The 15,921-nt window shown below is 33.8% G+C and overlaps 1 protein-coding gene across 8 annotated transcripts in view; it reads right to left on the reverse strand.

Moving 5' to 3' along the window:
- LOC140445522 (ATP-binding cassette sub-family C member 4-like) overlaps window positions 1–15,921 on the reverse strand; it is a 152,226-nt gene that overhangs the window by 65,774 nt on the left and 70,531 nt on the right. For 6 of the 8 annotated variants that reach the window (XM_072537613.1, XM_072537606.1, XM_072537610.1 and 3 more), the window contains 2 exons: window positions 11,226–11,498; window positions 1,069–1,397 (listed from right to left, as the gene is read on the reverse strand). In XM_072537613.1, the coding sequence (XP_072393714.1) occupies window positions 1,069–1,397; window positions 11,226–11,498 (602 nt within the window). The remainder of the gene's footprint in view (window positions 1–1,068; window positions 1,398–11,225; window positions 11,499–15,921) is intronic. The other 2 variants (XM_072537614.1, XM_072537608.1) reach the window with 1 other exon arrangement.

Raw genomic sequence — 15,921 nt, forward strand, 5'->3', positions numbered from 1 at the left:
ATATTTACCGTCGTAAAATTCCAAGTATGCGACCGCTATCGTAAATCTCAAAACTGACAGAAACTGGTGCACTAACCTACTCGACGATCAACTGGTAACTAAAAATGCGAAAGGTAGATAGATGCTTAGCTGCGTCCGGATAATGAAATCAGTTCAAGAGCGGATAGTAGGATTCGCCGGTCGTAGGCGACGCCACCTTGTGGTTCTAGGGTTAAGGATGACCGCCGTGTAACAACCGGGAGATAGAGGCATCTTTGGACTTTTTAAAGACCTTGATTCAAAAGATTCTACATAAAGAAGAGCAAAAGCAAAAAGTGGTTCGTCTCAATTGGTGTCGAAAAACATTGAAACGGTTCAACAAAGGAAGCTCAAAAAACGTTTATAGTATTGTTAGTAGCGATGAATCTTGAATTTACTCCTACGAACCGGGCAATATACGCCAATCCGCTATGTGGGTGTTTTACGATGAGGAAAAACCAACAAAAGTGATCCGTTCCCGAAGTGAGTCAAAGAAAATGGTCGCAACTTTTGTGTCAAAATGTAGTCACATGACAACAATTGCTGCAGAATATCAAAGAACGGTTATTTCTGATTGGTATATAACCATTTGTTTACCAGAATTTATCGCAAAACTCCGATAAAGCAACACACGAATCATCCTACATCACGGCAATGCAAGTGCTCACACTACCCAACTGCCTTTTTGGAGCTTCAAAACATGGAATTGTTAAAACATTTACCGTATAGCTCTGATCTAAGTCCCAAAGACTTTTACACGTTCCCAAAGATCAAGAATTTAATGCGTGTGCAGCGATTTCAGTCGCCAGAAAAAGCCACCGATGCCTTTGAAACAGTGATTTTGCAGATGTCAATCGTCTTTATTTACTGGACTCTTAAAACGGACCATAGTCCGACAAGCGCACCCTCCCCATTCCTTTTGCGACGTATCTGAGATGTATTTTTATTGCCGAGTGGTACGTACTACCTGTTGTTCAGATATAACACTGTTTATTTCCGTTAAAATGTCGTACTTTCTTTTACCCAAAAAAAATGATCTTTTAAACTTACCTGTAATAAAGAACTTTTTCCAGCACCAAGTGGTCCAATTACTACACATAAAAATCCTGGAGGAATTTTTAATGAAATATCTTGCAACGTTTCGCCAGAATCGGACCACGAACTACTTACATTTGACATAACAACTCCCGGCGTTGACAGTTCTTTTATATGATTAACCTCCTTTTCTTCTAACATAAGAAACGTTTTAAGACGTTTAATTGATATTAGCGCCTCGGCTCCATGACTAACTGCTAAGGGATACCAAATCGCCATGGATAATTGTAGAATGTTAAAAGCCTGAGCTAAAGAAAATACTTTCTCAGCTGTGATGTTATTACCTATAAAAAAATTAAAGATAATATAAAAATGATAATGTTATTTTAGGTAGTATCATATTAGAAAAATGTTAATACTAAAATATGTATATCTTTAATAAAAAATATATGAAGAAGAGAAGAAAGTAAAAAGAGAGTTAAAAAATACATTTAGGAAACAGATCAATTCTAGATAATAACAATCAGATCATCGTGGAATGTTTAAGAGCAATATGGTTTCAGCAATCTTATATACTTAGAAGTAAACTAACAAAAATGAATAATGTAATGGATGTAATATGAACTATTCCACATACACTAAAATAAAAACTTGGAACTACATAACATCATTCTTCTTCTTATGGTGCCTATCCGTTACGGATGTTGGACACTAACATGGCTATTCTGACTTTTTTGACTGCTGCCCTGAAAAGTCCGGTATTGGTTAAGTTAAACCATTTTCGCAGGTTATGCAGCTAGGATATTCTTCTTCTTCCTGGACCTCTTTTCCATGCACTTTACCTTGAAGTATGGTCCGAAGTAGGTCATATCGTTGTTCATTACGCATTATATGTCCCAGGTATTCTAGTTTGCGACGTTTTATGGTTACGACTAGTTCGCGCTCTTTACCCATTCTATGTAGTACTTCTTCGTTGGTAACTCTGTCTATCCAGAAAATCCTCAATATGCGTCTATAGCACCACATCTCAAATGCTTTGAGTCTCTTTGAAGATCTTTGATTTGAATCTTTGAATTTTATATCGTGGCTGTTAAAAATTTTCTTCATTTTGACGAAAGCTGATCTTGCCTTCTCGATCGTTATCTTAATTTTGGTCGATTGGTCCCACTGTTCATTTAAGTTTGCACCCAGATAACAAAAGTTGGTGATTTGTGTTATAGGTTGTTGGTTAACTAGTAATTGACCAGGTGGTATCCTATTTTTGCTTATAACCATGTATTGATGTTAAAATCAAGCCCAAACCTGCTACTTACTTTTGCCACCCTGGAGACAAGTGTCTGCAGACCTTCAAGACTGTCTGCAAAAATGACACTATCATCAGCGTATCTTATGTTGTTCAATCGTTCTCTGTTTATAAGTATTACCTCGTCTATGTCTGTTAGCACGAGGTTCATAATGTACTCTGAATATGTATTGAACAATAATGGGGACAATAAACATCCCTGTCGCACACCTCTTTTTATGTCGTCTGTTAACTGATCCCCAACTCTAACAGCTGCAGTTTGTTCGTAATAGATATTGTTTATTATACGGTGATCTCTGCTGTCTAGACCAATTGAATTTAATATTTTCATCAGTTCGTCATGTTTTATTCTATCGAACGCTTTTTGGTAACCAACAAAACACACACACACACACACACATATATATATATATATATATATATATATATATATATATATATATATATATATATATATATATCACAATTAACGTCTCTACATCTTTGAAAGAAAACTTGTATTGCAAAAAGTGCCTCGCGAATATCCAATGCATCCCTGAAACCGAATTGTGTGTTTGTCATATGTTCTTCACACTTTTTATATATTCTTTTATGTATAATTTTTAAAAAAGTTGTCAGGAGATGGCTCATAAGGCTTATTATTCGATAATCTTCACATTTTTTGGCATTGGGTTTTTTAGGGATTGTTATAAAAGTTGATCTTAGCCACTGTTGAGGTATTTTTCCACTTTGGTATATATTGTTGAAGATCAAGGTAAGTTTTTTTACTTCGTCTTTATCCATAATTTTCGAAAATTATGAGTAGAACTCGTCTGGTCCTGAAGCGTTTCCCTCCTTAGTGTTGTTTATAGCAGCTTCTACTTCCGCTTCGAGAATAGGTGGTCCGGCATCGTCATTTTTATTTTGTGTGATAGTGACATTCCTATCGTCTTCAAATTTTTTGTCACATAGTTCATCCATGTTGTTTTTGTTTCTTCAATATCAACTATTGGATTTCCTTGAGCATCTGTTAAGTGTCCTGGCCTTTTGATTTATAGATACCTGCTGCTTCTTTGATCTTTTTGTGGAGGTTGAAGGAATCGTGTTTACGTTCCAATATCTCGATTTCTTCACACTGTTCTTCCAGATTTCTATTTTTAGCTTCTCTGACAGCTTTTTTTATCTCTTTGTCCAGAAATTAATATGCAACGTAGTCTTTCCGCTTGGATTCTCTTCTTCTGTCCATTATCTGTAATATACCGTCGGTCATCCATGATTTTTTCTTTTCTGTCTTTTTCAGTCGCAGGTATTGGTCTAATATTTCCTTCCCAATGTTTTCTAAGTGGTTTATTTCTGTGTCAACATCATTAACTACTTCTGACTTAGATATGTTGTTCTTCAGATATTCCCGTACTTCTTGCTTTATGTCATCATATTTTAGTTGTTTGAGATCGTATCTTAAAGGATTAGGTTTTTGGATTTTTTTAAATTTCAGACGGAACTTAGCGACAAGTGGGTTATGGTCTGACTTAATATCTGCACCAGGGTAGGTTTTCACTTATGTTATTGAGTTTTTGAATCTTTTATTTATTAAAATAACATCATGTTAACCAAAAACATTGCGTGACATGGATTAACAATTGAAAGATCTCTTGCTCGACCCTGTAGAGTTAGCAAAAATTATGTGTCATAGATTTAATATTTAAAAGAAACTTTTGGTTTTACGATATTATTATTAATTATTCTTGTGAGTAGTAGAGTTTAGACACCGTCTATTGTTAACGCGTCGAACTGACCCGGGTTATGATGTGATTGTTGAGTTATCAATAAATAACGCAAAAGCACAATCCTTATTTCCCTTATTATTCCCTTATTTTTGAAAGTAGAACATGGAAAATCAGAAAAGCCGGGAAAATGCCCAACACCACACGGAGATAATGCCTAAAGAATAAGAATCAAGGACCACATAAGAGGAAAAGAAAATGTAAAATGGTAATTAAAAACTGGAAATGAAGATGGAAAAATGGGGTGCCTAGCCATTAAATATTGATTGATGATATTATTATTTAATTGTTAAATTTAATTATTATTTTATTACACATTTATTGATATTTTCAAGTACGGTATGTGTTAGATAGTGAAGAAACTGTCGCCTTTAGTTGATGTTATCAACATAGGCACATTAGTGATAGTTCGTCTATAATGGTGGAACCCTTGTCAAACATAAACCTGCACAAGAATAGGTTAGGGTGATAATGGAATCCCACTTCCCGAGTTCCTTCGACTCTAGCGCGACAATAGTGTATCTACATCATATTGTGTGACAAAAGGAAGAGTTTCAGTAAATTGGACTGGGGATCAAGACTATGTACGACAAAGGAAAAAAATCTCAGACAAGCCATAGCTAACACAAACAGCTCTTACTTATCTACAGGGCAACCCACCTACTGGCCATCAGATCCAAACAAAATCCCAGATCTACTCGACTTCTTTATCCTCCATAACATGGCCTTAAATTATTTTGACATACAAACATCCTGGGATCTGTCCACCGACCATACTCCCATAATTGTGACACTATCTACGCAAATTATAAAACGTCCGAATATCCCTAAGTTAACGACATCAAAAACCAACTGGAATATATTCGAGTCTTACATAAATGAAAATTTAAATTTAAATATAAGATTAAAGCAACCAGACGATATCGATAATGCTGTGCTTCTTCTCACCAAAACTATACATGCAGCCGCTGAAATAGCTACACCCCCTCAGAATGACAAAGAACCAAGTGACACCAACATACCCGTATATATAAAAAGTCTTGTTGTACAAAAAAGAAGAGCCAGGCGCATATGGCAAAGCAGTCGCAATCCTATAGATAAAAATGAATACAATAGATTAACACGGCAACTTAAAACTGCTCTACAAGACGCGAGGAATGATACATTTAAACTATTCATCAACAGCCTGTTAAAAGAAGACCACAGCATCTGGAAAGCAACGAAATCATTCAAGACACCTACACAGCACATACCACCTTTAAGGAAAGCCGATGGAAGCTGGGGAAAAACTGAACAAGAAAAGGCATCAATCTTTGCTGAACATCTCTCACACGTTTTTGGTGCACCTGAACTTAATAACAATAATAACGAAGAACAAGTTAAAAACTTCTTAGACGCTCCATGCTCAATGATGCTACCAATCAAATGCTTTACTCCTAATAATGTCAAAGAACAAATTTCTAGATGCAATAACTACAAAGCACCAGGCTTTGACATGATCACTGGGCTAATATTAAAAAAATTACCGAGAAAAGCAATTGTCCTACTAACAATGATATATAATAGTATCATAAGATTAGCCTACTACCCGATTAATTGGGAGTTCGCACAAATAATTATGATTAGTAAACCAAATAAACCACCAAATATTACTACTTCATATAGACCAATCAGCTTACTTCCAATAATGTCAAAAATCTTAGAAAGACTTCTGCTCCAAATATTCTCAGAAGACATCGAAATTAATTCAGTGATCCCCACACGCCAGTTTGGTTTCCGCGAAGCCCATTCAACTCTACAACAGTGTCATAGGATTGTTAAAAACATTAATGTATGCCTCGAAGAGAAAAAAATTTGCACTGCTGCCTTCCTGGATATAGAACAAGCCTTCGACCGTGTTTGGCATGATAGTCTCCTGTATAAACTTAAGTCACCCTTTCCCACTCCTCACTATCTACTCTTAAAATCATACCTCACAGAACGTCACTTTCAAGTCAGATTCCTTACAGAAACCTCTCATTACTATCCCATAAAATCCGGTGTCCGTCAAGGAAGTGTCCTGGGTCCCCTCCTGTACCTCATATACACTGCTGATATTCCAACAACAAATACGACCACAGTAGCCATGTTCGCAGATGACACCGCCATAATATCCATTGATTATGACCCCCAAGTAGCATCAGGAAACCTTCAAATACACATGAACCTACTACAAGACCGGGCTAAACTAAACTATTTGTTTTCAGGTCCATATAGCGTTATTAAGGATAAAACTCAGAACATTATTGCATAACAAACAAAATGATAAATACCCTAATAGGTATATTTTCAGCCTAGAAGAGCTGATGAACATAAAAAGTAAAAGACCAAGGAACGCATTGTTTTTATTAGTGTGTTAATACACATACAGAATGATAATAATGTTTTATTTATAATATAATAACACAAAAATGCAAATAAACTTGGATACATTTATTCGTATCTCGTAGAGAAACAAATAATCCTTCAAAGAGCCGCATATAGCTCGCAAGCCGTAGTTTGGCCACCCTTATATTTGCTTATATATTCCGCAAACATAATATTTTTGAAGTTATACTTCTATACGCACGGTCGGCTTTGGAAATTTGCATGAGAGTGAATCTGTAAAACCATTACATATGTAAGATAATGAGTAAGAGAGAGACAGAAGATATATTTTCTCTCTCTTCCTCTCTCGAGAATAAAAATGTTCCTTTGTATTGTATATATATATATATATATATATATATATATATATATATATATATATATATATATATATATATATATAATATTATATATAATATTATATATAATATAATATGTATTAATATTATTATTTATGTGATATGTTTTGTATTATTTAAAATTAAACGTTTATAATTATTTTAGGCTTTTGTATTTCAAAATAATCACTGTTTTACCGAAAACTGTCAATTTTGAAATCCGTTAGTGTCATGTCTAATTTGCAAATCCTTTACGTGTTTGGTTCATACGCTGGTGGTTGTGAGTTCAAATCCCAATTATGAATTTCCTTTCTTATTTTGAAATATTTAAAAACCTCACGTTAATCTTATTAAATTAAGTTAAATATATGTAATATACGCAAAAAATATAAATTTTAAAATAAAATGAAAATTTACAACATAATCCGAGTTGTTGGTTTTTTATTTTTATCTTCGTAAAGTAAGTTAATGTATATTGGCTGTTTTAAATAGTTATGAATATTACATTTTAATTTATATTGTATTATTATATTGAATTATGTTGCAGTGTATTTATTGTATTGTAATTTTTAAATTAATAACAAAATAAACAATGAATTTTACTGCAGAGTATGTGTAATTTTTTTTTTTGCATTCAACTCCTTTTATACATATATAAAAATAAAAATATATATTTTCATTAAAATATTGATACAATCCTTAATTTACTATACTCCTATTACAGGTCAAATGTTAATATACAGCAAACGATGCACCATATATTTATATAAGTAATTATTTTTCTCTTTCTGCTCTCTCTTATCTATAGCATTACATATGTAATGATTGTGCAGATTGACTCCTATATAAATTTTTAACGGCGAACGCGTGTATAGAAGTATAACTTCTACCAGCAGTCCCACTGGACTGCCACACGCGTTTTTTACCCTTTCTATTGGTTGACCATTCACACTGATTCTTCCAATTTGCTGTTGTCAGCGAATACCACCGTGTCATCCGCGTATCTGATGTTATTAATACATTCTCCGTTAATTCGAATTCCGGCTTCAACATCCTCTACTGTTTCTTGAAAGATTTCTTTAAAGTATCTGTTAAACAGTAAATGTAATAGTATATACCTCTGTGTTTATTCCAATATTTGTTGGCATGGCATGGCATAATGCATGCATAAATATCGCAATTCACATCTCTACATGGTTAAAATAGCACTTGTGTGGTAAAGAAAGGTTCTGTCGTACCCACTGCTTTCCAAAACTTAAACTGTATACGGCTGATTTTTTTTATTTCCTCTTCAAATTTCCTCTGTTTGCTAACTACCAATCACCTGATCTGCTTGACGTTAAAGTTGAGCCATCTCTCTACTCTTACCTGTCACAAAGTTTAACAATACCCATAGACATATAGTACAAATAGACTGAGCGCTGCAATACAGTCGCTCCAGTGCGACAAAGAAAACTCACGCAAAGCAGTCCCTACATCTTTTTTTAGTTTACCGGATTTATTAACCTCCTACTCCTCATTCCTTGAGCCCTTGTCAGGGCGTGGTAACACTCTAAATATTATTAGCTTGCTGTCTCCATTGGCTGCGATACTGTGCCACATGGACGACTTCATGTAAGGACTTTCCTACCATAGACTTCACCTAAATGACCAAAGAGGTCACATGGTCGATAAATCCGGCCGATTAAAAAAAGATGCAGATACTGGTTTGCGTCAGTTTTTTCAGTCGCACTGGGGAAACGCGATTGTATTGCAGCAGTAAGTCTATTTGTATTATATCTCTATGATAATTACTGCAAGTCTTCCAGTCTGTTCTCAAGAAGCGCAATATCATCAGTATCTAATTATATTTATTAACCCTTTGAAGCCCGATTTTTTTTTTAATTAAAAAAACAGGATTTTTGTGAAATTTATTTATTTTAGTATATTCTTAAAACAAATTCAGTCAAAATAAACAATGCTGATCCTGAAGTATATCCTGCAGGATGTGATATTCTCAAGATACCAGCAGGAACATAGCTTAACAAAAAATTTAATGAGAAAAAAAACAGGTAGCACTTCTTTCTTCCTATTCTTCCTATTGCTTTGCATGGAACGTTGCAAAAGAATTTTTGTCGTGTTTGAGACAAAGTCCGATATTGCAAGTTGAATTTTTCCACTATGTTCTACTAACATTTGCTGTCGTGCTGCAGTTGGCACATATCAAAGAAGTAGTTCTTTGGGCATATGAGAAGACATTGAAGGGCACAGTTCCAAGGGAATATATTTTTTAAATTCACTCACTGGTTTTTCTGCTGATGGTCTTTCCGTTTTTAATTGTTCTGTAGCTCCAATAAGGCCTCAAATCACATAGAGCCGGAATTCTTTCAAAGGCATACTTTTGGATTGGCGTCTAAGTTGAAATATAATAAATGCGTTTACGTCGCAAACATCCATAAAATCAAAAAATATTCTATGCCACCACTTATGTGATTTACGATTCACCTCATAAAGACTTTTCAGCATGTCAAAATTGTCAACATATCCCATATGTGAGTTGTAGAGTACTAACATTTGTGGACATGAAACCTCATTCAGACTAGCGTCTTTTTGTATTCTCTTTACAACTTGGGTTTTGGTGATTTGCTAAAATAATCACACTTCTTCGATCCATCCACTTCAACGCAGATAGTCCATCTATTGAAATACGGTAATCTGTATCTCCTCCACTCATTTGTTTGTCAGTTTTGAACTCTGGTAAATCCTTTCTGTTTTTTAACGGTTGCACTTGCATAAATTCCGTCCGAAAATAAAGATCTCTGAAGATCAATCTAGTTGAAATAGTTGTCAAAAAACACTCAGTAGTATTTATTTACTAAGACCCTTGTTAGATCATGTACGACTCGTTGTCCCAAGTTTTTTGGGTGTAATTTCCCACTTTACCGGCATATCTCCGAAACTCACACATGATTTCGGTTGAATCTGCTCTAATCCATACTTTGTAGCCACGTTTTATAGGTTTACTGGGCATGTATTGTCGGTACTTCTTCGACCTTTGAATCGTATCATAGACTCATCAATAGCTTGAAACTCATGTGGATTCAGTGCTGCAAGAAACGTATCCGTGAGTTTGATCAGTAGAGGTCGCACTTTGTAAAGTTGTCAAATCTGAGATCAGTTTTTTTTGGCTGCATTGTATTATCAACCAGATGTAAATTGCCTAGTAACCAAGCGAATATGTTAAATAACATAGCCGAACTGATGAAAGGGTCTTGTAATTCATTACGTGGCGACCAATAATCTCCGTAATTTTCTCCGCATTTGCTTTAAACCCATTAATAAATTGACTCCAAGGAATGTTTTGACTTCGTCTTCTGTGGTAAGTGTAAATCCATTTCCTCCTCCGTGTTTATGAACGTAATATAGATTGGTTAAAAATACAATTAGGTGAATTACATCCTCAGGAAATAGTTTCAAAAACATCTATGGGATTCTCTGCAGAATTTGGAATGTTTGGGGCCTGTAGTTTCAATAAATTGATTTGTTTATGTTATATAACTTTCATTTTGGGTCCAAAATATAGAGGTGTCCCGCTTTGCTAGCCGTACTGCTAGCGGTATATCGTCTTCGCTATCCGATTTCGATTCTTGATTATTTGGAGTATTGGTTGTTTCATCTTGATTGTTAATTTGGTCTTCAAATACGATGTAAAATATCAAAGACATCCTCATTATTTGGTCGCCGAAATTTATCCACATTCAATTCATCTCCAAACACGCTTTCAATATCAGAAACAATTAACTGCTGGTCAATTTCGTTTTGGGAAATATTTTCCAAATACCTGAAGCCCCACTTTTGATTGTTCATATTGGCAGAATTCATATAGGAAGTGCTCTGTGGTCGTGCCAGAATACCACATAAAAGACAGTGATCTACAAAAAAAAAATTGAAATATATTCATGCAAATAACAGTACTTAGTGTGAAACAGACGACTTCAAAAATATCACTTACCCGTAATTTTTGTAATTAATTATAATTGAATAAACAAGAAAAAAAATTAAAAGATGTAGCTTTGTCAACACCGAATGTCCGCTTCAAATGTGTGCTTGACTAATTATGTTATACAGTCAATGTGATTCAATCAAATCGGTTCTAAACTGATATGACTGTAAAACCGCTGGGAAGTTTAAAAGAAATGTTTGTAAAGGTGGTCATCTCAGCATACCTACAGTCGTCGAAGAATTAATAATGCCTCGTTGACTGCCATGCATTGTCTGCTGGAAGATGTCTTGTTTGTCCCCCCAATTATTCCACTTATGAAAAAGTAAAAGAAAAAACTATTTTTTTTGCGTTATCTAATTTACAGTAGACCTTAAACTTACCCAATAAAACGTAACAAATTAAGGTGAAGCACAATGACATTCTCTCCATAAACACCATACAGCTGGCGAATATCCCTCGTAGATAAGAAGTATGAGTAACACATCTTATCTCCTTTTTTCTTGCTATTTCTATTACTTTCTCAAATGGCTTTTCCCAAGCATACATCTTTATCACCTGTATCCCTGATATGATTTCACTCATCAGTTTTACTCTATTGTCTGTTTTCTTGGCTATATTGGCTCGAAAATTGCCCATTAATTGCCCGAGATAACCTTAAAATGTAGTAAAAATTATATTACCTTTAATTACAAATAGAAATTGACAATTATTGAAAGCACAATTTGAATATGAGAGAAAATATATAAACATATGGATAGTCACCAAGATAAGAAAACTATTAAGAATAACGTTGCTTCTCCTAGGTAGCATCTCCTTTATGTTTGGGGATTATTCCAGGAAATTCATCTTTATCATAATTCTTAAATTATTTGCCAGGTGGACACATAACATTTATTTCTCCGATAGCGACGATTTTTGTAAATTTTAATGGATTGCTACGTTACAATTGAATGCTGCTTGATGGGGAATAAAAGCGACATTGCCTGGTTGTTGATTTCGATTTCGATCAACTTCATTTCACACTTTTCGCTGCTTGTCAGTTTGACTTGTTCGTATATTATTTTGCAGAATTTCGAGTTATATCACCTAAATTGCTAAGCCCATAAATTATTGACGTAATGAAATTATAATGATAGTAAGATCTTTATGAAAATTTGGATCTACACAACACACTCAGCAAATAACAGATGATAACAGATACTCTTTTTATTTCATAAATTTTTTTTTTATTAACACCTGTGCGGTGTTTGTATACTGCTATCTGGTCACAAATGACCAATTATAAGTTATTTTCTGACCTAACATAATAACAGCAAATGCTTAAATCTAAGGCTTACCCTATGGCTTACTCTTATTTTATCTATTAACTAATGCACTACAACTAACATGCAATAATTTCACAGCACTATACTCTCCTTTTTACACTAAACTGTTACACATTTACACTAGCTCAAATGGTTTTGTCCTTATTAAAACCTAAATTAAATTTACGGGGGGGGGGTATATGGATGAGGAGATGATAAATTAGAGAAGACCTAGCAAAGAAGTTATTGTAAAAAGAATGGCTTAGCTCAAAAGAACACAGAGACACAAAACCTCAAGCAAGAATTCGGGCTAGCCTCACTACACTAGAATTTGGCTTTGAGATAAGGGAAAAATAGATCTTTTAACCAAAAGAATACAATATAATAAGGCAACTGAAAATCTGAAACTATAAAAAGGGTAAGATAAGAGAATATACGGAAATGCCTAGGAAAATACTGAAATGGGCGCCAGCTAATTTCTGAAGGAAATTAACGAAAAAATAAATGAAGTTATGAACAACAAGGAATAAAGTACTATTGATATAATAACCTGTAATAATTAAAAAAAAACCGAAAGACACTATTGACCTTGTTCTGCTATATTATAACTGTAAGCAGGAACTGAAATAAAAGCAAAATTACTTGTAACAAATATATTTATAATATCGACAACTAACAAAAACTCACCTATATATATATATATATATATATATATATATATATATATATATATATATATATATATATATATATATATATGTAGAAAATATAATTACAGTAGTGGGGCTATGGTATACGAGGACCAAAAAGCCACGACAAAATGAAATATCCCCACTACTGGGCCAAACGAAAAAATGTATTAGTAAATATATAATCTTACTAAAGTTAAATCCTAGATAGGTAAGGTAGGGAATATAAATACTAAAAAAAACCGTGACGGTTATACAAAAAGAAACTACCTTACCTAACAAATATAAGACTAATATGTGTCGAAGCAGCTAAACACCAGATCTATGTGTAAGTGTTATGCTTACACATAGATGCTGGGAGATATCTAAAGTGATCAAGTGTGATGAGTATGGCCAACAGACTTGGAAAGATATATATATATATATATATATATATATATATATATATAATTTTAAAAACCCTGATACATAAATTTCTTCCCTTCCCTTTTAAAAACCGCTATACAAAAATCATGAATCCCTTCCCTAATAATAAATCTAATTTAATTAATTAATAACCATTTACCTAACTTCTTATAGATGATACAAAAACTGTAATAAGTACTAACCTTGGTATATGCATATACAAAGTTGAAAGTTACAAGAAAAAACCTTAACCCTATGAAACTTGATGTTAATGTCTGTCACAACACTACAGCTGTCCTGGTTAAGTCCCCTTAAGACTCTGACGGTCCTTGGGGCTTCGAAAAAAGCGAATGAAGGAGAACGCTGTGGTTCTGGAGACAATCGGTTCCTGTTTACCAATGGGTTGAAGTAGGTGTTTGGTTAAACTAATCCTAATATTAATCGTTATCCTAATCGGGTGAAATCTGGGTTTTAAATAATCATTTCGGCAGATTTGGAAGCCGGGTTTTAAATAATCATTTCGGCAGATTTAGAAGCCGGGTTTTTCAATCAAGATTCTTTATCATATTATGTTGTTCCAATTTCTCCCTTGATGTTCGGGGACAATATTAAATCCAATCCCAGATTTTCTACCCGATTTTAAGACAAAAAAATGCCAGTTAAGGCTTGGAGAAATACACCTCGCTGTGTGAGTTGTTGGCCAAAACTGACTTTAGACGAGCGCCTCTTGATCACTTTAGTTTGCGCATCGTATCGTCTATTGCCCATAAACGTTTCATAAACGGGATTCTGAGGGGTTTTAGGATTTTAATAATAAATTATATTAATTAATTATATGTTAGCAGTTGTGACTGCTACATCCTTTCTCAACTCCAGAAAAAAAAGGAAAACTTTCCACTTACCAGAAGTTTCCTTTTTGTTATTGTCTAGGACAATCTAGCCTTAAAGACAAACCAGACGATGAATATGATGAAGCCGAAACGTTGTGGTGTCAACCACAAGGATTTTGAGCTTATCAGCCACACTGTTTACTCAGGAGATGGGATAAAAGTAATGACACTGACAGACGTACAGTAGACAGATAACATGTGATCTATTTAATAATGTGTAATTTACCAAAAAAAAATTAAAATAATTTAATTTATTTAGACAAAGTATTAAGAAAAGTAAAAAAAAACATATAACCCAATCACTTAGGTACTTTCTAAATATAATTCAGTAACCTTATGGAAATATCAATCTCAATACCAAAATATTCAATATAATTCAATTAAACCTTATATAGAGTAAATTAACCTTCAACAATACTTAAATTCTATATTTCCAAGTATTAGTAAAACTATAAATAAACTACACTACTGAGGTGTGTTAACAACCTCTAAAAGATAACACCAAGAACCATTCACAACACAAACTCAAACAAAGTCCTATCAAGTTTACCCAACGTTGACACTAGAGCGAACAGATTCTATTAATCACTCAAGAGTTCAATGAGGGCTTAATTTATTAAAACTAGTTGAAACTATATTACTACAAACCTAAACATCTATATGATATGGTTCTGGATATCAGCAACATATTCGAAAATTCAAGGTAAAAGATAATTCAATACATCTACTTGCTTTAGCAGCGGTAGGAAAAACACACAATCGGTAAAGGCACTAGCCAGCCTAGATACTAGCAAGCCCACTATACTCATGGTATAGGGTATGCTAAAAAAAAATTAAGTAAGTTAACTGCAATCCCAACTCGTAGTAAAGAATATGCACAAAAGGTAAAAGATAATTACAAGTCCAGATCTACTCATGGTAGAGGATATGCACAAAACTCACTTCTACCAGCTATACACTTGGTAGAAGGAAAGATAAAAGAGATCCTAACTGTAATACCCAAACTGTACTATTGACGTGGTCCAATTCTTTACTCACGACAAGAACAGTAAAGGACAGATTTTTAGGACTCCATAATCAAGATAAAGATAAGATATATATTCATAAGATATAGATAAGAAATAAACTTATCCAGGTAAAGGTAAAGATAACTAAATTAAGGTAAAGGTACGAGATAAACTCAATTAAGGTAACGATAAAGATACACTCAAGGTAAAGATAAACTCATATCTACCAATCCGTACGAATGGTAGGTAGACAGGTACAAACTCAAGATACTAAGATATGTTAAACTCAAATTCTTGAGAAGATAACAACATAGGAGATAACAAACCAAGTTAAACAGACTTACTTACTGCTGAATATCAGAACGATCCAATTCTAAATGACACATTCTAATTTCAACCTAAGAGACACTCAAGGAACAACTAATATGTATTGATATATTTCTGAGCCAAGTGAGGGCATACATCCAGGGTGATCAATCCTGAACCCACGCTAAAACACCGACACTTTATGGCCATGGTCCACAAAACCATACAACACTATTAAAGAAAATATTTGGAATGTTTTCCGAATTATCCCTGTAAATATCTATTCAACTCAGAACTCAAGATGGGGGAAATTCCCATATATCCATCCTGTACTCCTATGATATGCAGTTGGACTTTTAAGAAAAAACAAACAACAAAATTAACAATTCCATAAACTAAGATAATAACCAACATTAACATAAGATAACAAAAATAGAAGGCAAAATAGCACAACATCTTATTGTTTTGCCAGGTA

Source organism: Diabrotica undecimpunctata, chromosome 7 (genome assembly GCF_040954645.1).
Source record: "Diabrotica undecimpunctata isolate CICGRU chromosome 7, icDiaUnde3, whole genome shotgun sequence".
Taxonomy (NCBI): Eukaryota; Metazoa; Arthropoda; class Insecta; order Coleoptera; family Chrysomelidae; genus Diabrotica; species Diabrotica undecimpunctata.